The sequence below is a fragment of the Octopus sinensis genome, linkage group LG22 (assembly GCF_006345805.1).
Source record: "Octopus sinensis linkage group LG22, ASM634580v1, whole genome shotgun sequence".
Taxonomy (NCBI): Eukaryota; Metazoa; Mollusca; class Cephalopoda; order Octopoda; family Octopodidae; genus Octopus; species Octopus sinensis.
In genome coordinates, this window is record NC_043018.1 from 12,813,876 (window position 1) to 12,837,876 (window position 24,001).

The 24,001-nt window shown below is 39.1% G+C and overlaps 1 protein-coding gene across 1 annotated transcript; it reads left to right on the forward strand.

The window, feature by feature from the left end:
• Positions 1-3,276: 3,276 nt before the first annotated feature.
• LOC115223316 (E3 ubiquitin-protein ligase RNF4) lies at positions 3,277-23,928 on the forward strand. The gene is made up of 12 exons (XM_029793828.2): positions 3,277-3,422; positions 7,490-7,577; positions 8,305-8,363; positions 8,991-9,015; positions 11,409-11,476; positions 14,059-14,083; positions 14,977-15,044; positions 18,421-18,442; positions 19,194-19,228; positions 21,217-21,266; positions 22,049-22,109; positions 23,202-23,928. The coding sequence occupies exons 2-12, from the start codon at positions 7,529-7,531 to the stop codon at positions 23,349-23,351; spliced, it is 612 nt and encodes a 203-aa protein (XP_029649688.1). The 5' UTR covers positions 3,277-3,422; positions 7,490-7,528; the 3' UTR covers positions 23,352-23,928.
• The last annotated feature ends 73 nt before the right edge of the window (positions 23,929-24,001 follow it).

The window sequence follows — 24,001 nt, forward strand, 5'->3', positions numbered from 1 at the left end:
CACTGGTGATGAAAGTTGGTGCTACAGAAATTGCAGATGTGGAAGAGGTGAAGAAAAAACAACAGAGGTGTTAAAAGGCATCACTTCGCAGAAGTTCCAGCACTGCTTCCAACAGTGGAAAATGCATCTGGAGTGATGCATTTCTTCAAATGGAGAATACTTTGATGATGATACAAGTGTAAACATGTAAAACTAAACGAATAAAATATACTAAAAATGCTGGGGTTTTTTTTTGAGGTACTCCCTTCAATTATCTGTAGCAAAAATGGTTAAATTCTTCATCAGAAGTATAATGACTACAGTAAAAGGAAAATATGAAATCTGAATAGAGAAGCAGAACATCAAAGGCCGAAATTGAAAAGGGAAGATATATAAAGAAATGCTTATGTCTGTAGAGGCAAGATATTAAATGATCAGAGTTTAATTGTAGTTAGAATAACATTTACAGCTGCCACCAGCATCAGTGAAGCCAGTTTTGGCCTGGTTTTTACAGCTTGAGACCCTTCCAAATGTCAACCACTTTACAATGTATACTATATGTCTTTTATGTGGCATCAGCACTGGCAGGGTCATCGAGTAACTCTCAAGACAAAGATCCTTTGTGAAGAGGGCCACTGGAGGAGATGGTGCTGTGCTAGGTGATGAGATGTCAGAGTGTAACGAAGGGCTAGAAATACAAATAGATGTCTTGCTGTAGAGGAGACACATGGTTACCTAGTCAGAGGGAGAGAGGGCAAGAGAGAGAGAGAGAGAGAGAGAGAGAGAGAGGGCGAGAGAGAGAGAGAGAGAAAGAAATAGAAATAGGTATTTCGTCTGTCTTTACATTCAGAGTTCAAATTCTGCAAAGGTCAACTTTGCCTTTCATCCTTTTGGGGGTCAATAAATTAAGTACCAATTGCATACTGGAGTCAATCTAATCGACAACCCACCTCCCCCAAAATTGCAGGCCTTGTGCCTACAGTAGAAAAGAATATAATGGCATGTATTAGATTGTCTCCCCCCCCCCCTTTAATTTTCTCTGTTGTTTGTAGTCTGAGTAAGTTGGATCTATTAATGCAAATATTTACATATTTATACTTAAATATTTATTGTCTGAAAGTCTCCACCTTCGCTTTCTTTTTTTTTTTTGCATGACTAATTTCATAATTGCATGTTTTAAACTTAAATAATCTTGTTTCTTTACTGCCCACAAGGGGCTAAACATAGAGGGGACAAACAAGGACAGACCTACGGATTAAGTCGATTAGATCGACCCCAGTGCATAACTGGTACTTAATTTATCGACCCCAAAAGGATGAAAGGCAAAGTCGACCTTGGCGGATTTGAACTCAGAACGTAACGGCAGACAAATACCACTAAGCATTTCGCCCAGCATGCTAACATTTCTGCCAACTTGCCGCCTTGAAAAGACTCCATGCATAAGTTTATAATGATTGGTCATGTGACCGGTCAGGTGGCATTGAGATTTTTGGTTGAGTCTGACATTTGGATTGGCCCAGTTTTACATGGGATACAGAGCTGGTATCCAATTGTGTTGCGCAACAGACCACCAAAATCAGCAAATTAAAAACCTTTGTCTGAGCCTCTGTTTGTTAATAAATATCATGATGTGTTTCATTTTAACCAGAAGGGTGAGTTTGTTTTCAGGAAGCTATGTCTTTATTTTTGTTCCTGTTGAAGCAGATGTGACCAAGTTCGGCTGAGTTGAAGAGCTTTGTATGATTTTCCACAGACAGCATTCTTCATGATGCATTAATCTGGTTCGCTGTATAATTTTATTTAGCAAAAGAATTAAGTGTTGCTTGTTAACTGAAAGCTTGTTTCTGGTATTATTTTCCACTGTTTTATATGTAACTCACGAGAAGCAAAGATTTGTTGTAAGAGGACCAGAGACACTGCTTTCCAGCTAAACATCTATATATATATATATATATATATATAATATATATATATATATATCATCATCATCATCATCATCGTTTAACGTCCGTTCTCCATGCTAGCATGGGTTGGACGGTTTGACCTGGGATCTGGGAAGCCAGAAGGCTGCACCAGGCTCCGGTCTTATCTGGCAATGTTTCTACAGCTGGATGCCCTTCCTAATGCCAACCACTCCGTGAGTGTAGTGGGTGCTTTTTACGTGCCACCTGCACTGGAGCCAAGCGAGGCTGGCATCGGCCACGGTCGGATTGGTGCTTTTTACGTGCCACCGACACGGAAGCCAGTCGAGGCGGCGCTGGCATCATATATATATATATATAGATAGATAGATAAAAATGGTAAGACAACAAAAGAAAGAAAGAGACCTCGATACTATGTAAATAGAGAAATTTATCTGTGACAATTGTTGGTAGCCATGACAAAACTCCGAGTTTCAGATGCCGAGGTGGAAATCCACACTGCCATCTCTTCAGTTATCCGGCCATCTGAAACTCGGAGTTTTATCATGGCTACCAAATAATTATCACATACCACATTTACACACACACACACACACACATATATATATATATATATATATTGTATTTTATACTCAAACTGTCGTAGCTAATATATCTAATTTGATTATCTGCATAATTGCCTCCATGTCAGTTCAACTTGATCTCTCTTATAACCATTCTTTACCCTGTGGAACCGATCTTCTGTAAAGACTGTGGAGTCTAAGAATCGTTTGTACACTACAAAATGTCTTTTATACAGAGAACCTCTGGATCTCATCTATTGACTATATACACATGCATATGTATACATACATGAAACGTACACACACACACAGATCTTTTCGGTTTGAACGGCAGTTTTTTCTAGCAGTGTCATAGGAAATTGTCACCCATAATTATGACCCTAGTATCGATCTATTGCATTTCAATCTGTTTTAGGGTTAGGGGTGGGGAGAAGGGTATCTTTTTTTCTTCAGAAATGTAAATAAACCCAATCTGTTTCTTAAACGAGGGACATATTCATACGGCACAGAAAGTTTTCACCTCAATAGATGTCATTGATTGGTTGAAATTGCAGAAATTGAAGAAGAAAAAACAACAAATATCTTACAAACTATAGAATTTTCTCGAAGTTTAAAAGTGTTTAGTTACGTGGAAATTATTAAAAAAACTGCCGGTCAAACCGAAAAGATCCCATAATATACTTATATTTTGAGTCAATTTTTCTTGTTTGTACCACCCAACCTACACACACACACACACACGCGCGCACGCACGCGCGCACGCACGCACGCACACACGCACGCACACACACACACGCACACACGCACGCACACACGCACGCACGGTATATAAAAGGAATTGACTTCACACGGGACTTGAACTTCTGGACCGGCTTTCGTCCTGGCAACGTTTCATATTGGAATCCCGTTTTGACTTTTAACGGACATTTACAGCAAAAATAACACTTTTAAAAGTCGTGTAAGTATCATATTTTATTATTCTAAATCACTTTTACTTAGGAATTTGTTTTCATTCGGCAGAATCTTTACTCAATTCATTTCGAATGAATTAAACAAAAAGTTGTATTGTTCTTCGTTTTTGTTCCCAGTTTCATTTTCTTGGAATAATTCTGTCTTTCAGAACCTTTTCTGGGGCAAAACAGGTAGAAACGGAGGAAATTAATTGTTTAGTAATTTGTTTTTATTAGTTTATTTAATTGAGAAATTTAAAACTGTTCTTGGCGCCTCATGTCTGGAATATTTAAAAGTTTTCTGTTTATAATTCCCTCCACATCTTGGATGCTTCATCACTATATATTGGCATTTTAAGAAGACCTTCTGTCTCACTTTGCCCGGTCTTTGTGGAAGGGATCATAAGGATTCCGTGGATCCACCGTTCTTATATTTATTTACAAACTGAAGCTGGGATTAAAATACGTTTATTTTGAGGTTGGTGTTTGTCCTGTTCTTTGAGACATTCGTTTTCAACTCCCTTCATTCCCAGAAATTGGGAATCTCCGTGTTTGCCGGTCCACCTTTACCTTGTTTAGCAATATCTATTATTTTGACCCGGCGAAAATTTCTATTATTTTTGTAAAGAAGTCCTGCAACGGTCAGGCTTGGGTCTTTTTCGGCATTGTTGTTCATTTGGGGGTTTCTGTTTTTGAATTAGATAAAATAATAAATTCTAGGAATATATTGCTCTATATATGACCAAGTAGAATGGATTCTGACTCTCTTGGCAACATCCATGGCAAGGTTGCAAAAGGCAACGAAAATTTCGGAAGAAAAAATATAAATAAGTAAACGAGTGGAAATCGAACCGGTGAGTGTGTTAAATAATAAGGCATTCGGACAATACGACTCTCCCCACACACAGCATTATGGTAAATTTTATTTTGTAGTATTTCTGTCCGTTTACACATGTAATCACCCTCATTTCGAATATATGTGGGTTTTGGGTATTACAAACTTGAGGTTCCACCCCTACTTAGTTTTCCCCATGTATAATGTTCGTGACCCAAAGGAGACCCCTAAGCCACCGGGGAGGATTTTACGGTCAAGTCTTACGACTGAAATTTATTGAACAAAAAAGAAAGAAAGAAAAAAAGGTAACTGGTCCTCTTACGGATTGTGGTCTCCCAGCTTATAATCTCGGTAACTATGTCCAACATTAATTTGATAAATCATCAATTAAACTAATTGTCAGAAGCTAAGAATCTTGTGTTTGGCGCTTGTTTTGTTGGATGGAAGAAGTCACGAGATTCGAGAAATTCATTAGAAAAAGCGACGTTCGGAATTTGGAGGGAACTCTAAAAACAAACAAATATATAAAAAAATAGGGCTTCAAGCCTGGAACCGTACTTTGAAATCAGCACTATTGCCAGTTCAGCATTCTTTCGATATAACTCGATAAAATCAAAACACTTTACTTTGGGTATTTCCGTGTTATGGTTTTAGAAAAGCTATCAGTTTGTATGTTACACAAATACTGTGTGACCTGCCAGTCAGGAAAACTAACACTGTGTAAACAAAAAAACATTTTTTTTCGTCTTTGGTTAGTGTTATTTCTTATTTGTTTCTATCTGGAAAACAAAGGAAATGACTACTATTCCCTTCAGACTTTGCTTTTGTGATCTGGCCATCATCGTTTTGAATCTGACCGATTTTCCATTACATTTCAGACAGATTCAGTGGTGAGTTGCTGAAGCAGGAATATCATTATAGCAAATATTCTTGTTCGGTACTATAGTTTTGCCTGTCAATTGCTTGACCTTAACCACTTGAACGTGTCCCTTGGTGGCTGACAATATCTGCATCTCTGGTAACGAGCAGCAGTAGTTGGGAGCCTCCATAGCCATGTGTTGAGAAGGATTTTCTGGGACTTGAATAAATGTAAGAAAAGCAAAGTTTGAAAGAGATATTAATCATTTTTCCATACTTTCTGGGGGTAAGCAAATAGGAAATGACACTTGCTACCCAAGGACAAAAGTTCTGTATAATTTATTGAGGATTTACCTTCATTTTTGCATCCTTTATTCACTTTTCCATACTTTATGGGTCAAGCAGAATTTGTGTGTGGTAAATTTTCTGTGGTCAACGCTCACCTGTCTTTCCATGTTCAGACCTGTTTTACACAATTAAAAACAACTCATTTACAATCATCATACAATGTTGAGACGACCCCTGTTTCTGCCCCCCCCCTGTAGTACTGTAATCTCTCGTATCATCTGGCATAAAACCCCCTCCTCCATTGACCCCCTCCCCTCTCAAAGGATCTTCGTCTTGCCAGTTACGTGGTGACCTCACTGGTGCCGGTGTGATGCAAAAAGGTCATCCAGTCCACTCTGTAAGGTTGTTGGTGGTTGGAAGAGCATCAAGCCGTAAAGACTATGCAAAAACAGACCTTGCCAGTGCTAGTCCGATGGAAAAAGCCCTCGTTCCGAAACAGTCTCTGGCACTTGGTGCAGTCCCCTGGCTTGCCAGCTTCTCTTAAACGGTCTAACCTATGTCAGCATGGAAGGCGGATGTTAAATAATAATGATGATGATTTTACACACACACACACACACACACACACACACACACACACATACATTCATGATAGGTTTCTTTCAGTTTCATCGTCATCATTTAACATCCATTGTCCATGCTGGTATGGGTTGGATGGTTTGATCGGCTGGCATGCTGGAAGGCTGCACCAGGCTCCAGTCTGATTTGACATGGTTTTCTACGGCTGGATGTCTTTCCTAACGCCAACCACTCCAAGAGTGTAGTGGGTGCTTTTATGTGACACCAACATGGGTGCCAATTTGTGTGACACTGGTATCTGCCATGACTGCAATTTTGCTCGGCTTCATGAGGCTTCTTCTCAAGCACAACACAATGCCAAACGTCTTGGTCATTGCCTCCATGAGGCCCAACACTTGAAAGGATCTCAGCTAGTTTACCTCCATGAGTTTCCATCTCTCAAATCCATTCTCAAGTAGAAGACATTTGCCCAAAGTACTTTGCAGTGGGATTGAACTTGAAACCACATGGTTAGGAAGCAGGCTTCTTAACCATGCCTGTGCCTATCGAAATATTTATTTTGACCTGAAATTGTTCTGACTCTTTGTTATAATTAAATGATGGATGTGTGTGGACTGTGATGCTGTATGTTAGAGAGATGTGGGCACTGAAAGTAGAGGATGTATGAAGGTCGGAAAGAAACAAGGTGAGCACTCTCTGTTGGGTGTGGAAGGATGAGGCAGGGATGAGCCGAGAGAGAAACTGAGTTGTGGTGTGCATGGATAATGACAACTGGTGTGGACAATTAACAGGTATGGATGAAGAGAGGCAGGTGAAGAAGTGCCAAGAGATTCGTTTGTAAGGATCCATGTGGAAGAGTAAGTTCAAGAAAGACAGCGGCAGAAATGGCAAAAGCTGATCTCAAGAAACCGAACCTTGCAAAAGAGATGACAAAAGAATATAACTAATGGTTGGATGCTGTGTTGGAGAGGACCGTGGGAAAACGGATGTGAAACTGATAAACGATAGCATTGCAAGAAATAAATGTTCCTTGCAAGTTTAGTTTTGTCTAAAATAAGTTCAAAGTCAACCCTTTTCTTCCCACATTCCTATATTTGTTTCAATTAATTTTTAAGAAAGAGTTTAAGCTTGAGTTTGCAACAAATTAACAGGAAATTTTGATAAAAAACTTTTCATTCAGATCACTTTAAACTAAGAAGATTTTATGGTGAAATTGGATGAGTTTGTATCAAAACAGTTATCAATTCTCTGTTTATCATTTAGAAGTCTGTGGCATTATACCAATGTGAGGAATTATTTAACTCTTTAGCATTTAAACTGACCATATCTGGCCAAAATATTCTAAATATTTTTTGTTCAAACTCAACAATGACTTTCTAGAAATTAAGTTACATCATCAGATTCTCAAAGCTGGGGCAGAATGCAGGGTTAATTTAAAACGATATCAATAAATAAGCATTAAATTTGACCAAGTAATCTGAATGGTAAAAGGTTAAACATTTTCTTCTTATTCAGAGAGCCATTGACTCAACAACTTGGGCTGTTCTTCATACAATGCCAAACTTTGGTTCAAGATATACAGCGAACAGTATGGAACCTACATGTAAGTATCTCTTAAAAGGAGGAAATTTTGAGTATGTGTGAGTGGAGTGGGGTTATATAGATCAATCCGTAGTAGGACAATCCGGAACCATGTAGTTGGGAAGCAATTTTCTTGCCCTACCTGTTTTATTTTGTTTTTAACCCTTTCGTTACCAACCCGGCTGAAACCGGCTCTGGCTCTGTAGTACAAATGTCTTGTTTTCATAAGTTTTGAATTAAAATTTTCCACCAAACCTTAGTCACAATTTATGTTCCTAACACTAGCTGAATGATAACCAAGTTATTTTAGTAAATTCTTTGTTATATTTAAAGTAATTGAAAGAAACACAAAGCATCCCAAAATAAATACAGTAACGAAAGGGTTAAATCTTAAAAATCTATTAAATGAGTCTGTTAAACAGTTTAGTGATGCTGGCAGACATGAGACAGAGGACTGGAAACACGGTCTTCCTAGCATTGGCTTTCCTCTTCATTTCTACCATTTCTACATTAATTGTTGCCAACACATCACTGGTTTGCCCTTCAACATTTTTTCCATCCAAGGCAATGTTTAACCCAATGTTCTGCTTGATATTATTCGTAGCTTTATCAGCTTTGAGTTCCATCATTAAGAATAATTTCAATGAAATCATTCTGCATTGCTTATTTGTTCAGCTTCAACATTGAAACTCTGTCTTTTGTCTGTCCTCCATAAAACCACTCTTGCATAACATCTTTGCATATTGCAGATATTTATGATCTAAGTGATGATGATGGTTTGATGTCCGATGCTACAACAATAATCTGTGTAAGTAAACTGAAGCCTTTTCTTGTTTTTGTGTGTTTGTGAGGATTTACCACTTCAATCATTTCAAGATTATTTTGTATCTTGAACCAAATTCTTCTATGCAAATTTAACTTTTTGTACCTTTAAGTTTAACACACACACACACACACTTTTCATTCGGTTTCTGTCTACTAAATCTACTCACAAGGCTTTGGTCAGCCTGGGGCTATATTAGAAGACCCCTCTCCAAAGTAGGACTGATCCCAAGTCAACGTGGTTCCGAAGCAAACTTTTTTAACCATGTCTGCATAGAATTTTTTTTTTTTTGTTATTTAAAAATAACTTGCACTGGATTCCTAGTTTTATATTGATCTCTTTTGCCAAACTGCTAAGTTACAGGTACATAAACACACCAACACTGGTTGTGGAGTGATAGTGGTGGTAGGGGACATAGACAGACACACATGGTGGGCTACTTTCAGTTTGTCACTGTGAGACTAAACCCGGAACCATGTGGTTAGGCAGCAAGCATCTTACCACACAGCCACCCCGATATAAATTTACAGACACCATCTTCAAATTTGTTTTATTCTTTTCAGGTTTGTTTTCCTTCTTACATTAAATATGTTTTACAATTTCTCATTTCAGGATTCTCTGTCAGAACCTACAACAGGTAAATTTTACTGCTTTAGTTATCAAAATATCTTAATCAGTGCATCTCAAACCAGGGTCCATATGGCCCCTGGGGTTCCACATAAGATTTTGTTGCTAGAATTTATATGCAATACAAGTTATACTTCTACAATGCATGAAATATTTCAATTTTTTTTTTTTTTTTTTACACAATTCCTAATAATATTTAATTATGAAAATATGTTGAGAGGCAGACAAATCATAAATCCTTTCAGGTAGATGGCCCTACTAGATCTGTAGAAAAGGCATTGGTAGACACTCCATGAGATGTACCTGGTGTAAGCTATGGACACATAAGAGGTGCAGCAATATCAAAGGAAGGTTAACTAGGAAGATAGTTTTTGTGTGTGGCAGATGCAGAGGGGCAATAAACCCTGAAGATGTACAGAAAACAGATTCCATCACACACCAGGGGGAAAAACTTGAAGTAGTTGTTAACTTCCGTTACCTAGGTGACCAAGTCAGTAGCAGGAGTGGATGCTCTGAGAGTGTAGCTGCTAGAATCAGAATAGGCTGGGCAAAGTTCAGAGAGCTCCTACCTCTGTTGGTAACAAAGGACCTCTTTCTCAGAGTGAAAGGTAGACTGTGATGCATGTGTGCGAGCAGGTATGCTACATGGCAGTGAAACATGGGCTGTGATTGCTGAGAACATGCATAGGCTTGAAAGGAATGAAGCTAGTATGCTTCACTGGATGTGTAATGTCAGTGTGCATATATGACAGAGAGAAAAGTAGGACATGGGAAGCATCAGTTGTGGTGTGCAAGAGAGAGACGACTGTGCTGGTATGGTCATGTGATGCATATGGATGAGGACAGCTGTGTGAAGGAGTGTTTCACCCTTACAGTGGAGGGAACCTGTGGAAGAGGTAGACCCAGGAAGACATGAGATGAGCTAGGGAAGCATGACCTTCGAACATTGGGCTTCATAGGCAATGACAAGTGACCTTTGGAGATATGCCATGCTTGAGAAAATCCAGCAAGACAAGTGAGATCATAGTCATTGCCCTTTTAAAAGCATCCTTCAATCATTGGGCAATATGCCATGCTTGTGAAGACTGAGCGAAATCGTAGTCGTGGCCGATGCCAGTGCCGCCTGACTGGCACCTATGCTGGTGGCACGTAAAAAGCACCATTTGAGCGTGGTTGAGGCCGGTGCTGCCTGACCAGCTCCCATGTCGGTGACATGTAAAAGTACCCACTACACTCCAGAGTGGTTGGTGTTAGGAAGGGCATCCATCTGTTGAAACCTTGCCAAATCAGATTGGAATGTGGTGCAGCCTCCCAGCTTGCCAGATCTCTGTTAAACCGTCCAACCCATGCCAGCATGGGAAGCGGACATTAAGTGATAACGATGATCATGATGATGACGATCAAATGATTGGGAGGGTCCAACTGAGCAAAACAAGAATGAAAGGGGTTCCACAGGTAAAAAATGGTTGATGACCACTGACGTAAGTGTAACTATGAGGGATGCGGAAGAGTTCCTGGTTTTCAGTGAAAGAAAAAAAAAGGAGGATCAGTTGATTATAATTTTATTTAATATATTCCCCTCTCAGATTCACACACTTAGTGCAGCGGTCCTTCAGTTTTTCTAAAACCTGCAAAAGAACTCTGAATGTTGGGTCTCCAACCAAGCTTTTTGTGATACCCTTAAAGCCAGGAACTTTTCAGCACTCCCTCACATTTTAGTCAAATTGTATTTATTATAAAAGCCCTGTTGCACATTCCCAATGTTACAGTATTTATTTGTGCATAATTTGCTCTTTTGTTTGAGATTTTAAACTGTACAAAGTAAGGATTTATGAGAAATAAATGTTTGCACTTTTCCCACATCTGCATCCTATTGAATGACCATGGCATCAGTTCCTCCTGTGCTCTTGAGTACATTGTGCAGCACATTAACCCCACTGGCTTCTGTTGGTTTAAAGTTTTCCCTACATCTGGTCATGTGATATTGGCCTTTCTTTCATGAGGCACCTGTGCCAGTGAGTGATTTCCATGAGGTGCCTGTGCCAGTGAGTGACGCCGGCACTTGGATGCCAAGTTCTGTCAAGAGAGCAACTGTAATGCATCCGTAGGGATGGTGTTCATATTTGTGTGATCAGCTGATGAAAGATTCACTGTGATAAAAGCTCCCAATTTAAATTCATTTTAATGAAAATTGGATGGAAACAGAGAGTGATGGGAATCCATGAAAGCAGCGAAAAAAGACTGGCAAAAAAGTTCCAGAATGCTTCTTACCAATTCCATCAAACGTTGGCCCTCATGCATTTACAGTTGTTGGTGCAGGCCATCACCAAATGTGACGTTGTCTCTCACCTCTCCACATAATCTGTTAAGGCTTTTATATCCTCTTCTTTTTTTCTATTGAAGATAACCTTCATGACATGAGCTGCTACATTTCTGATGATGTGGTCAGTGAGGAATCTATTATAATATGTGTAAGTATAAAGGTCTTCCTTCCTGTGAGGGTTCAATCACTTGTCTTTCTCTTTGCTAACTTGGAATTGTTAACTCTTTTAGCATTCAGGATTACCCTGTCAAATGCAATGCTTATTAATTCACATTATTTTGAATTAATCATGTATTATCTCAAAGCTTCAAGATTATGATGATGTGATTGTTTAATTTTAAATAACATTGCAGGGTAGGTGTGACTGGCCAGATCTGGCCAAGTTTAAGCATATGAATATGGCCAGTCTAAATGCCAATGGGTTAACCTATCAACAGTGTGTTTGTCTAACCTTTTCTAGGAAGCAATATGTAAATGAAAAATTATTTCTGTTGTATGACAATGAGATCTGGAACCATTATTGGTATATTATTCATACGCGTCGCCTTACTAGCACTTGTGCTGGTGGCACGTGAAACATTCGAGCGAGGTTATCGCCAGTGCCGCTGGACTGGCTCCTGTGCAGGTGGCACATAAAAAGCACAATTTGGGTGTGGCCGTTGCCAGTACCACCTGACTGGCTCTCGTGCCGGTGGCACGTAAAAGCACCCACTACACTCTTTGAGTGGTTGGCGTTAGGAAGGGCATCCAGTTGTAGAAACTCTGCCAGATCAGATTGGAGTCTGGTTCGCCAGACCTCAGTCAAATCGTTCAACCCATGCTAGCATGGAAAGCGGACGTTAAATGATGATGAATATGTCCAGGCAGGTTTAGACACAAAACATGCTGGTTGCTATAGTGTATGTCATAGGAGAATAACTTCTCCCTTTTACAAGAATATCACTTGGATCATTGGTACATAGGATTCTGGGACACCGTTATTAAATGATTAAAATGAATCCAAATTATATGGCTGTGTGGTAAGAAGCTTGCTTACCAATCACATAGTTCCAGTTTCAGTTCCACTGTAATGCACCTTAGGCAAATGTCTTCTTCCATAGCTTCAGGCCAGCTAAAGACTTGTGAGGGAATTTGGTAGATGGGAACTGAAAGAAGCCTGTAGTGTGTGTCCGTGTGTCCACCATCACTGGCTGACAACTGATGTTGATGTTTTTATGTCCCTACAACTTAGCGGTTTGGTAAAAGTGACTGATAAAATAAGTACTAGGCTTAAAAAAAAAAGTCTTGGGGTCAATTTGTTCGACTAAAACCCTTCAAGGTGGTGCCCCAGTATGGCCACAGTCAAATGACTGAAACAAGTAAAATAAAAAAAAAACACACACACAAATTCGTTTCACAAATTTCCATCTGTTCCTTTGGGGGTTTTATCCAAAATCAATTATATTCATTCTTCTCAGCCCCCAGACGATTGTCCAGTCATATGTTTTCTTTGGTGGTGGTCAGATTTATGACATTGTTTCAATTACTTTAGTCTTCTCTATTTCACATCTCACCAGGTTCTTCATCATTTAGCATCCATTTTCCATGCTGGCAGACGTTGGATGGTTTGATTGGAACTGGAACGCCAGACAGTGGCACCAGGCACCAGTCTGTCTGTTTTGGTTTGCTTTCTACGGCTGGATGCCCTTCCCACACTCCAAGAGTGTAGTGGGAGCCTTATACGTGTCACTGGCACATGTGCCTCATATACACCACTGGCACAAGCACTTTATATGCACCGTGTACTGGCGCAAGTGCCTCATGTGTCACTCACTGGCACAGGCACCTCATAGGCGTCACTCACTGGCACAGGCGCCTCATAGGCGTCACCTGCTGGTACAGGCGCCTGATATGCGTCCCCTCTGGCAGAGGCGCCTGATATGCGTCCCCTCTGGCACAGGCGTCTGATATGTGCCACCCGCTAGCATGGGTGCCTGGCACCTGACACGTGCCACCTGCTGGCATCTCATATGCGACACCGACTGGCACAGGTGCCTTATTTGCATCACTGGCACTGGCCTATTTTCAATCTATTCTCATCGCCAAGTTGAGAGCTATGAGTGTGTTTGGAAGCAACCAAGAAGTGCTGTGAGCAAAATATTAAACTCAGTTTGTGAATTTAACCAGTCATGTGCCAACTGTGGACTGAAAACACAAAGTCACCTTGAATTTTAGTGCAGCTCATCTGATAAAGAGCCATTCTCATGCAGCCCACATGAAAATCCTTGCCAAAGCTGGAATCCATCATCATCATCATTTAATGTCTATGTTTCCATGCTGACATAGGTTGGACAGTTTGACAAGGGGCCAACAGGTCCCAAGCACCGCATCATGCTTCAGTGTCTGTTTTGGTATTGTTTCTTTGACTGGATGCCCTTCCTAATGCTGACCCCTTCACAAAGTGTACTAGATGCATTTTTTTTTTGTGCCACCGACACTAGTGAGCTTGCAAGTCTATGAAAACCAAGGGTTTGGGCTTTATGCTAGGCAGATGAGAGGGTCAAGGTGTGAAAGAAGCGAGTGGGGCACAGCAGGTTCTTGTTATAGGGAACTTACATGACTACTTACATTTAGGTGAGAGAACTGAAACCAGTTGTAGCTGCTTCGGTCTAATGGAGGTGATGGTCATCTCCTTCACTTCACTCACTTGGTGGCTGGTGACATTTATTTTTCTACAATTTCTCATTTCAGGACACTCCAAGAAGAATTACAAGAGGTAAATTTTTTCATAATTTTTAAACATTTTAATTCTCACTTTTTATTTTATTATATTTAAAAAAAGAAATTTATATACATAGGTGCAGGTGTGGCTGTGTGGTAAGAAGATTGCTTCCCAACCACATGGTTCTGGGTTCAGTCTCACTGCATGGGATCATGGGCTGGCCAAAGCCTTGTGAGTGGATTTCGTAGACGGAAAAGCAATTGTGGTGAAGCAATTAGCTGAACCCTAATTATAATTATGTGGATAATTTTACCTATAAAGGTCATTTTAACGTACCGATCTACTTGGTAAAATTATTAATTGATTGATTGATTAATTAATTAATTTGATTAATAAATTTTACCCTTCTATTATATATATATATACACACACACACACACACGTGTATATATATATACATGTATATATATACAGGTGTATATGTATCTATACATGTGTATATATATATATATATATACACGTGTGTGTGTGTATATATATACATGTATGTATATATGTTTATATATTTGTGTGTATATGTATGTATATGTGTGTTCTTATATAGTACGTATAGGACTACCTGGTGGTCCCTTCCCCTATCACAGAACTGTGTGAAATCTGTATTGTTGTCTTTGATGTTTGTTTGTATCGGAAGGGCGGGGAGCTGGAAGAACTGTTGGCATGCCGGGCGAAATGCTTTGCAACATTTCATCCATTGTCACGTTGTGAGTTCAAATTCCGCTGATGTTGACTGTGCCTTTCATCTTGCCAGGATTGATAAAATAAGGTACCAGTTGAACAGTGGGATCGGTGTAATTGACTTGTCCCTTCCCCTGAAATTGCTGGCCTTGTGTATAACACTTGAAACCGATATTTGTTAGTAATTTTACTTGTATATCCTGTTTTAGGTGCTGTACATACACGCAGAACAGCTGCAACAAAAAGATTACGGAAGCAAAATCGTTCGAAAAATAATGTAAGTAAACAAAATTTGTTTAGTTGACGCCTATAATCTGAAATGTCCATTAGATACTTTGTCCATCTTCTGAAATATCTTGGCTGGAGTGGATAGCGGCAGTTAAATTTTGAATTCTGATACTTGTTTTTCAAATGAAGCATTTTATATTTCACTATTCTTCACACTCAGTGAAAAGTAAAATATACATTTCATTGGTTTTATCTTGTATCTGAGAATATAGTTTCTTCTTTGTTGAATGCTTCCTTTATGGTGATAACGTTGATGACTCTGTAGACCAATTCTTGCATCGAAGATTTGATGCTATTGACTGAATGGCAATGTTGGTGGAGGACGAGGCTGATTTTGTCAAGCCTTTCTCTCCTGGTAGCATGTACCACGCTAGGTGCCTGTATAATCACTAGCAGATGCAGACACTCTCTTATATAAGTTATATCCATCGTCACACATATATATATATATCACGTGACCGACCAGGCTATCAGATGTTGCTACACATCGCTGGTCACAATGCACTTTGCATTGTTTTAGCCTTCAAATGACGCCACCCTGCTGGCTAAACGAGCAGGCCTACATAAGAAAGAGTGAGAGAGTACAGCAGGGATCGCCACCACCCCTGGCGGAACCTCGTGGAACTTTAGGTGCTTTCGCTCAATAAAGACTCACAACGCCCGGTCTGGGAATCGAAAGCGCGATGCTACGACCGCGAGTCCGCTGCCCTAACCACTGGGCCATTGCACCTCCATGTAAGTTATATAATCCCATATTTTTCAATAAAAACATTAACTCAATCCTAATGTTTTCTAGGGCAGCAGAGAAAGCAGGTCAGCCTTGATTGACCAGACTCCTATGATCCATTGTACCTGTGACCACCTGGTCTTTTCTCTCATAGCTTATCTCAGACTGTATTATTATCAAGTATGTTCACCTTTGTCTTATTTAAAAGATGGTAGGCTGCCATTGATATATTTGGCTATTTCTAACTGATCGAATGATAAAATAGAGCCTCTTGCAATGGTTTGTATGGAAGTTAGCATTGCAGCCAAGATGTGCAACAGAAAACCTGTTGCCTGGGCTTCATGGCAGATCTAGCTTTGATTTCTCTCATATCATTATCAATCAGCTTTCTATGATTGAGTGGATTGGGTACATTTTTTGTTTATTTCCATGGCAACAGCATCACCGAGGAGATCATCTAACTCACAAGACTAAAGAGTTCTTGGTATCTGTTTTTCTGCTGATAGCCATAAACAGTTGATTCAAAAGGGCAGAGAACAACCAGCTGGGAGAGACTTGGTGAATCCTCTGCTATCATTGTTCTCTGCTGGTGACAAGACATTCGGCTTTCAATTTACAGTCCACATTGTATGCAGTTTGATAGTTTAGAGTGCTGACATCAAATTTGTTTATAGAATGTGTTAACACTGATAGACTAGGATTTAAACTGGCCCCCATATCTGGCCCAAATACTGTACCTATTTTATGTCCAAAGTAGCAAGATCTGGCCTCTCACACCCACCCTACAATGTTATTCCAAAAAGATAAAATCAAATCACTGTAATCTTGAAGCTTTGATATAATGCATGATTAATTGAAAATAATGATTTCAAATTCTGGTACAAGGCCAGCAGGAGGGGGGGGATAACATTTCTCTGTTGAAATATGGTTTCAATTAATTTTGAAACTAATACTCTCTTACTCTTTTACTTGTTTCAGTCATTTGACTGCGGCCATGCTGGAGCACCGCCTTTAGTCGAGCAAATCGACCCCAGGACTTATTCTTTGTAAGCCTAGTACTGAGGAATTACAACCAGTTAGGATCCAGTTAGCTCAAGACATCATCAGGAAGAACCATGTCCGGTTTCGGCCCCTACTCCTCTACCGTTTTGACGTGGCGGGGCCCCCCCTTTCGGAGGTGTCTTCAGCTCTGGTGTTGGGTGCACGTCTTCTTTTTTCTGTTCCCTGGCATCTTCGATGTATTGTCAGCCAGTGACTGACTGTCTTGTCAAATTTCTCCCTTTAAATACCTGCCGCATAGGCTCCAGCAGGCAGCCCCAGCAAGTTGTCATGTGACACTGTCTCACCTTAACTGACTAATGAAAGCACATAGCTTTAGCCCGCGCTTTTTCTAAACGACCGTCACCTGTCAGTCAGCTTGTCTCACCTAATGATGTTATTTCCCGTCGGCGTGTTTATGACTTTCAAGCCATTTTCGGTCTTCCCGCTTCAGCCATATATAGAAGCTGGCTTTTTCGACCACCTCCTGTACTCTCCTTATTAGTTTTCGCAGCTCGGGACTAGAAAAGACAAATCTTCTTTTGAAAAGCGTTGTCATTTTCTTTTCAATGAAGCCTCTAGCCCCCACTGCCAGGTGATAATATTCGACATTCCATCCCTGTTCTCTTCGATTAGCTTTTCATACCTCTTCTCTTTCTGTTCTTCTGCATTGCCGATGTTCTCTTCCCAAGGTACTGTCAGTTCTAGTAAAATTCCCATTCTCTGGTCTCTGTTCCATAGGACTAAATCCGGTCTTTTTGTTGTTTTTATTAGTGGAAATACTAATTGTTTTTCCAAGTCCATGGCCACCTCCCAGTATCCCTTCCATCTTTCGTCTATCTCGTATACTTTACTTGTAGGCCTGGTTTTATATCCTTTTACCTCCTTGTGGAAGTATACTTTCCTGCGCTTTTCCACTTTTGGATATTTCTCCCCTATTGTACCTCTCGATCTTCTTGAGTGCTGCGCTTATGACACCGAGGACTTGATTATGCCGCCATGTATATCTTTCAAGTGCTAGTCTGAACCACTAAGTTACGGCGATGTAAACACACCAGCATCGGTTGTCAAACAATGTTGGGGGGACAAACACAGACACACAAACATATATATATGTATATATATATATATATATATATATATATAACGGGCTTCTTTCAGTTTCTGTCTACCAAATCCACTCACAAGGCTTTGGTCAGCCCGATGCTATAGTAGAAGACACTTGCCCAAGGTGCCATGCAGTGGGACTGAACACAGACCCATGTGGTTCGTAAGCAAGCTACTTACCACACAGCCACTCCTGTGCCTAATGAAGAATTTTGTAAAATAACTTCTTATTATTAAACTGCTATTTGGAACTCTATATAATTAACATCAAATTTTAATGGAAGGTTTTAAATTAGATAACCTTAGAACACAAAGCACGTATCATAGAGCCAGGACTGATCTCAGTCTAGTTGATATCAAAAGGATTAAACTAGAAAGAAAAACTCAACAACCATTTCAAGTGTCCACTCAGTCGTATAGTAATAAAGTTCTAAATCAACTTTGGCTAATTTCTTTTCTGCTAATTTTTATTTATTTATTTATTTCCTTTCAGAATATTGGCAGTTCAGCAAATGGTAAGAAAACTTCTTTAATTATCAAACTGGGTTGTTTTTATTTGAATAAAATTTTAATGTTTTCATTCAACATCAAATATTTTCCAGTTTTTGCCCTTTCTGACTTTCGCTTTTTTTCTTTCCTTTTGCCCTTTTGGAGCAACTTTTGTTATCACTATTTAACATTTCTCTCTCTCTCTCTCTCTCTGCACACTAGGAACAGCATTAGTTTAAAATAAAATATTATATATATTCTTTTATTCTTTTACTTGTTTCAATCATTTGAATGCAGTCATGCTGGAGTAGCTGTGTAGTAAGTAGCTTGCTTACGAACCACATGGGTCTGGGTTCAGTCCCACTGCATGGCACCTTGGGTAAGTGTCTTCTACTATAGCCTCGGGCCGACCAAAGCCTTGTGAGTGGATTTGGTAGACGGAAACTGAAAGAAGCCTGTCGTATATATATATATATATATATATATATATATATATGTGTATGTTTGTGTGTCCATGTTTGTCCCCTCACATTGCTTGACAACCGATGGTAGTGTATTTACGTCCCCGTAACTTAGCGGTTTGGCCAAAGAGACTGATAGAATAAGTACTAGGTTTCCAAAGAATAATTCCTGGGGTTGATTTGCTCGACTAAAGGCAGTCCTCCAGCATGGCCACAGTCAAATGACTGAAACAAGTAAAAGAGTAAATCTATAGGGAGAGGAAAATGTGAAATCTATTACATTATTTTAAAATTTTCTTATTTTCCTCTTTTACAGATCCTATATTGATTGCTGATGAACCTATAATTGAGGTTAGTCGATGACTTTATTTTACCTTCTGTGTTTCCTCCAAACGTTATTGACAAAAAAATTTAGATAATTAGGAAAAACCAACTCAAATTTTTTCATATTAGTTTTGTCTGTTACTGTGCCATGATACTAACCTGTAATTTCTGTGTGAACATTCTGCGAGTCAAGTTGAAAGCAGTGTGTGTTCATCATCATCATCATCGTTTAGCGTCCGTTTTCCATGCTAGCATGGGTTGGACGGTTCTACTGGGGTCTGTGAAGCCAGAAGGCTTCATCAGGCCCAGTCTGATCTGGCAATGTTTCTACGGCTGGATGCCCTTCCTAACGCCAACCACTCCGTGAGTGTAGTGGGTGCTTTTTACGTGCCACCCGCACGTTGCAAATACTAAACGCTAAAACATTACTCACATCTGTAATGTGTTGGTAAATGAATTTTTATCAGTCAACTCAGTGATTCTCAACCACTTTTTACCTTTGATCCCCTTTCATTCCTATTTTTCTTGGATAGGCTCCCATATACTTTTGATGTTTTAAAAATCCGATTTTCTATTAAATATTAAGAATTGTGTAAAATAAATTGTTACAATATTTTGTGTATTGAAGAAGTATATATTAGTTTCAAATATATATATATATATAGGTGCATACACACACACACACACATATATATATATAGAGATGTAGAAGTAAATCAGTTATATTAATTTATTGCACATATATTTTAAAATCTTATATAATCCCCTCTGAGGGCCATTTTCTTGTGAGGTGGTCATGGGGAAATCTGACACTGAGGCAGATCCAGCTGGTTTCCTTGAACATTTCCTCATCCAAGAAGAGGGTTGGCTTCATCGCTTTGAGCCAGAGACAAAAAAACAACCAAGGTTATTTCATTTGCAGGGAAGGTGATGGCCTCGGTGCTTTTGGGATGCAAAAGGCATTGTGTCTATTGACTATCTTCAAAAGGGTTACACCATAAATGGAGATTACTATAGCAACATGATGAGGCAGTTACAGGAGGTTATCAAGAACAATCACTCAGGTAAACTGACGAGAGGGATCTTGCTTCATCAGGTCAATGCTCCAGCATAAAAGCTCTTGCTTTCAAATGGCTGCTGTGTGACTGTGTCCTTGAATTTGTTGATCAGCCTCCTTATTTTAGTGGTTTGGCTCTATCATCTGTTCCCCAATGTGAAAAACCAATTCGCTGGGAACCAGTATCACAGTGATGATGATGATGATGATGTCATATCTGCTGTTGATGGCATTTTTGACCACCAGGATGAAAACTTGTTCACCAATGGGATCCAAGCACTGCAACATGGATGAAAGAAGTGTGTGGATCACAAAGGGAACTTTGTTGAAAAATTCACTTCATTTGCTCACATTCCATGAACGTATCTTGGTCAGCCTATAAACTTTTCAGCTGGCCCTCATATGCAGAAATATTTGCTTAGGAAAATTTTCAATCTTTGGAGTAGGTGTTGCCAGTCCCAACATTTGCACCTTGGGCAAATGTTTATTCTATAACCTTGGTCCAATCGAAGCCTTGTGAGTGGATTTGGTCGATGGAAACTGAAAGAAGCCCATCATATGATGTGCGTGTGTTACTGTCTCCTTGCCTTGACTTCATTCATCATCATCATCATTGATAATTGTAAATGAAAGTCGTCGTCATGCAACTGGTGTCCTTCGTTTTCAGTCTTCTGTTGTAACCAATGTCTGATTATGGGCGATATCACCTTCCTTACAGCATCTGGCCGTAGAAAATCTGCCTCAACAAATTCCATCAGAGCCACACTAGCATGGACAGAGTGGACATTAAATGATGATGGAGCCTAGATCCATGTTTAATTTAGAAAAGTGAGAGTCATTGGTGTAAATTAGCAAATTTTTCTCAATTATTTTTTCACACAATTGAGTAGAATAGAAAAAAAAATTTCAATATTTTTATTGAATTCTAATTTTGCTTTTCTAAATTCTATTTTTACAGAGCAGTTCAAATAGAGAAAATGTGGCATCGACGTCAGAAACTGAATCAGAGTAGGTTTTCAAAATCTGAATATCTGCCTTTTGTTTTTTTCTAATCTATTTTAATGAAGAAGGTACAGCATGGGCAAAAGGTTAAGTTTCACAACCACAAAGTCTCAGGTTGGATCCTACCGTGTGGCATTTTGGGCAGATGTCATTTCCTAAAGCCTTTTGTTGACCCATATCTTGGGACTAAAATTGGGTAGATGGAAACTGTATGCAAGCCTGTCGGGTGGATTGTACTTGTAATACAAAATATATCCAACTGATTTTATCTGTGAATCACTTTAAGGGTACTCATGTCTGTAGAATGCTTGGCTATGGACATCTTAATTCAGAAAGTAATTCATTTGAACAGCTGAATCCTTATTGACAAACAGCAAAGATACATGGTTATAATTAATCTTCTTTGAAGGAGATACCCATTTGTATGTCTTGCTCATTTCCCATGTAGCATGTGGTTTAGTGTGCAATAAAGAATGTTGTACATCTGCTATGAATGTACCCTGTAAACTAAACCAGGGCCAAAACTGGAGTGTGAGGCTTCTTGCTCCAAGTCTACAATAGCCCTTACCTATTCTGTCTTCCTTTCTAATTCTGCCAACTATATCTGGCAGTTGGATTGAGCCTGCTGAAAAAGGCCTGCATCATAGCTATGAATAGAGCTTACAAACCAGAAATCTTTCCAATAAATAACTTTATATCATATATATTAGTCTCAGGTGCAAATATTTTCTCTGTGGTTTTCAAATCATAAATGATTCTAGAATTTTCCATTTTGTCTTTATTTGTAGATCACAAAGAACCTCCCCAGCAGCTCAGATCTGTCCATTGTGTTTGGAGACATTTGAAAATGTAATTATTATTATTTTCATTATACTTTTAGGACACTGAATTAGTTGAATTGTTAGCCTTGAGCACTCGATGTCCTCCAGCCATCTTCTCTGCCTACTGTTCCTAGGAGGATCAAGGAGGTAGAGCCCTCACAGGGTTCTGTCAGAGACGACCATCATTAGACTTTCTGACCAACTGAAACTATGGCTATTATCCAGCCATCTCACTCTTGGTCTAACTTTAGGTCTTCCTGCCATTTGGCCCAGCTTGAAGAATCTATCTTGCAATTCTTTCCTGCTACATTCTAATCACGTCTGTGGCCTCTCTGCTTGACCTGGAGAGATTCTCTGAGCTATGTACCCTATTATAAGTTTAAATACCCACTGTGATAACTACCTTTCATCCACCTGGTGGGATCAATAAATTAAAGTACCAGTCTAGTACTAAGATCACCTTCCATTTATAGACCTTGTGATGCATGATAGAAGCCATAGTATTAACCCTTTAGCATTTAAACCAGTCATATCTGGCCCCAATATTCTACCGATTTATAAGAAATTCCAGACCAACAGTGTCCAGAGAGTCAGTGTTGTACCTGTAAGGTAATTAAGAAAATATTAACTTCAATGAAAGGTGTTGTCTATGTTGTCCCAGTCTTCAGAGATTGATGGAGTTAGTGTCTGTGGGGGCCAGAACATGAATCAGGGAGAGGTTGGTGGTTGTTATGTGTTTACAAATCAGTTGGAACAGCCGTCGTATGACCGTGCCAGTCCAGCTTGCTGGAAATGTTAGTATTCCATATAAAGGTTAGGAACTGAAGTAATTCCTGGCCCTAAAAAGAAAGTTAGGTGTATGGTAGGGCAAGTCTGTGTTGTCACCATGAAATTTCAACAGATTGCTCTGGTCTGGCGTTCTTAGTAAGTGTTGATGTTTTAGCATTTTTTCTCCTGTTCCCATTTTAACTTTAAAGATTAAGAATGTTACAAAGTTCATGAGAAACTTATCTTCTACACTTTATTAATAATAACAGCAGAAATTGTTTGTTTGTTTGTTGTTTGTTTTCTCATCTGCCTTCGTCTTTTTTATTTAATGAATGTTTTGTTTTTGTTGCAGATCCGGAGTAAAAATATAAAATTCAGAGCCACATTATGTGGTCACATATTTTGTGAAATGTGTCTGTCAAAATGTCCCACTTTAAACTATAAATGTCCTGTGTGCCGTAAACCAGTAAAACCAAAGCAATTTATCCATTTATTTCTGTGAACAATAAGTTTTATTTTTTCTTCTTTCTTTCGTCATTTGCCAGCAATGGTCTTTAGAATAAATTGGAAAATGCTAATAATCTGAGTGGGACGGGGGATGAAATAAAACTTGTATGTACAAACCATAACATTGACACTCGATTTGGTTCCAGAAAATCGTTTTTTAAGTGAATTCCATCAGCTGCAATACTGCATTGTATTGTTATTTTATGTATGATGTATATAAATCAGAATTTGAATATTAGAAACGGGTTTTAAATACAAGAATATTTAAAATAAATTCGTATATATAAACATTTGTCAAATATGTACATAGATTTGATAAATTTTCGTTTTTAATCATATTTGTGACCAACCCACTCCACCCCATCACTACCAGTCATAAACTTTTGCCATGTTTTGTACCCTCCCTCTCATTTAAATAAACTTTTTAAGAGACATTTCTTCCCTTTCACTTGAAATAAAGAGAAAGTTGAGCTTCCTCAGCGAATTCCCTTTTTAATACACTCACAGGAGACCCTAAGCTGTGGTGGCGGTTTTATCTATAGAATATGTTAAATTGAATTAAATTATTTCCTTAGCTATGTTTGGATTAGATTTCCTTTTAAATGAAACTTTTATTAATTTTACAAACACAGTGAGACATGCAAA

Bases quoted from the DNA above. Each gene is read 5' to 3' on its own strand.
- LOC115223316 (XM_029793828.2), top strand. From the start codon at position 7,529: ATGCCAAACTTTGGTTCAAGATATACAGCGAACAGTATGGAACCTACA. The intron at 8,364-8,990 runs GTAAGTAAACTG...TTCTCATTTCAG, and splicing joins ATGCTACAACAATAATCTGT to GATTCTCTGTCAGAACCTAC. The intron at 22,110-23,201 runs GTAATTATTATT...TTTTTGTTGCAG, and splicing joins GTTTGGAGACATTTGAAAAT to ATCCGGAGTAAAAATATAAA.